Below are 2187 nucleotides of genomic sequence, written 5' to 3'. Positions count from 1 at the left end.
ACCCCGTCTAACTACCTGATCGTCTCTCTGGCTGTGACCGATCTACTTGTTGGGATCGTAGTCTTTCCTCTGAGCATGTCTTTCTCTCTCAGCTACTGTCTGTATTACAGAGACTTATTCTGCAAAATACGAGACAGCTTCGATGTCATACTGAGCTCAACCTCCATTTCAAATTTGTGCTGTATTTCTGTGGACCGATACTATGCAGTGTGTCAGCCTCTAACATACAGATCTAAGATAAACACTGGTGTTGTTCTGGTTATGATCCTCATGAGCTGGGGAATTTCTATACTTGTTGCGATTGGTTTTATTATTGTAGAGATAAATCAGGGAAAATGTCAAGAAAATTGCTTTTCTGATGCTGTGCTTGAAAAGGTTTTTGCCCCCATGATCTCATTTTATCTCCCAGTGACCATAATGCTGTATATATACCTGAGGATATTTCTTGTTGCACAAAGACAGGCTCGCAGCATCCAGACTGCAGTAGAGTCTGGGGCAACTGTGAGTAACATGGAAAGAAAGGCAACCAAAACTCTGGCTATTGTTCTAGGAGTTTTTCTGATGTGCTGGCTGCCTTTCTTCCTCTGTTTTTCCCTCCAGTTGTTGGGTGGTGTGTCAGTGATGGTGTATGAAACCCTTAACTGGCTTGCACTGTCAAACTCAATGCTCAATCCATTCATCTATGCTTTCTTTTACAGCTGGTTCAGGTCGGCATTCAAAATGATAATGTCTGGAAAAATCTTTCAAGGAAATTCAAACGCTAAGCTATTTTAATACATTTTAAATCAAAGAAGCAGATAACCCTCCAGTCTGGAACATACTTGTGAAAAATGTATCATATCTGATTTAAAAAGTTTAATGGAGTCTTGTTTTAGATGACTCTTATTGACTTTGTTTATGGCATGCTGATAATGTAACATCATATCATTTGATCAGGATCTTGTGATGCTTTATGAACTGCAAAACCTATACATTTATATTGTAATTCATTAAAGTCCTGAATGTAAGGTAAGAGTTTGTTGTTTTATTATTAATGTTGTGAAGGAAAATATTTCCATCATGAAAACATATGTGTCACCTGTTAATTTAAACAATAAACATATTTAAACTATTTTACCACAATTTGTCTTTCTCCAAATAAATGATTCCCCATTTAAATCTGATTAAGTCATTTGTTATTTTTCTACACAAATAATTTTAAAACTGTCCTTCTTGAAAAGAATTGAATCCAGAATCAGCAGTGCAGAGGTAGAGTGTGCGACCCATGTAATATAACACGGCTAATTTTTTAGTTAGCACTTTAGCTCTTAAGCTAATATGAAAACATTTAGCGTAAATTTAATTACTACTATTTCAAATTATGCCTTGTGTCAATGATTTGCATCAAACTGAAATCTACATCTGTTGCATGGGTGACATCCACACGAGGAACCTCTACTTGTGCTCTTTAGCAATGTGCTTGAGAGCATAAACACTATTAACATGCTTTCAGTTGTAAATACCAAATGATGTTATGTGAATGAAGGGTTTGTCACAAAAAATTGTAAATAGTTGAGTAAATAGTTACCCTGAGAAAACAACAAAAGGTCAATAAAAACTTCTCATTGGTCAGCAGGTTCCTCCCTTCCTATTGGATGAGTTTTGGATTTCATAATGTTTGAGCATAATAAATATCAAGACAAGGTGATTCAGCAGCACAATGACCTGACAGCAAGACTTGACGTTGTTTAGGTGACTTAGATGTGCTAACCAGCTGATGTGAGAAATTAAACTAAGGTATTACTTTTTAAAATAAGGTGGCTTTGTAGTCTGTTAGGTATATGAATGTTATTGATATTTACAGTAATTACAAAGAGCAATGGAAGAAGAAACCGGTTTCTATGTTGGTTATGATTTCCACCCATGTTATGAAATTAACAACGTCTCTAAGATAATGAGGACTTCTTCTACAATATGTACTTTGCTCTACATTTTCCTTGGCTTACTGTCTGTTATTACAGTGTGTGGAAACCTTCTCGTAATAATCTCCATCATTTACTTTAAGCAGCTCCACACCCCGTCTAACTACCTGATCGTCTCTCTGGCTGTGACCGATCTACTTGTTGGGATCGTAGTCTTTCCTCTGAGCATGTCTGTCTCTCTCAGCTACTGTCTGTATTACAGAGACTTATTCTGCAAAATACGAGA

At 36.5% G+C, this 2187-nt stretch overlaps 1 protein-coding gene across 1 annotated transcript in view; it reads left to right on the top strand.

Annotated features, from left to right (window-relative positions):
- Positions 1-1933: 1933 nt before the first annotated feature.
- The window catches only part of LOC103148838 (trace amine-associated receptor 1-like), a 2701-nt gene continuing 2447 nt past the window's right edge, over positions 1934-2187 (top strand). The window contains exon 1 of the mRNA XM_016679474.1: positions 1934-2134. Coding sequence (XP_016534960.1) covers positions 1934-2134 — 201 coding nt within the window. The remainder of the gene's footprint in view (positions 2135-2187) is intronic.

The sequence above is a fragment of the Poecilia formosa genome, unplaced genomic scaffold (genome assembly GCF_000485575.1).
Source record: "Poecilia formosa unplaced genomic scaffold, Poecilia_formosa-5.1.2 Scaffold213, whole genome shotgun sequence".
Classification (NCBI taxonomy): Eukaryota; Metazoa; Chordata; class Actinopteri; order Cyprinodontiformes; family Poeciliidae; genus Poecilia; species Poecilia formosa.
Note: the sequence above shows the minus strand (reverse complement) of the source record. Positions and strands in the feature narration are given on the sequence as shown.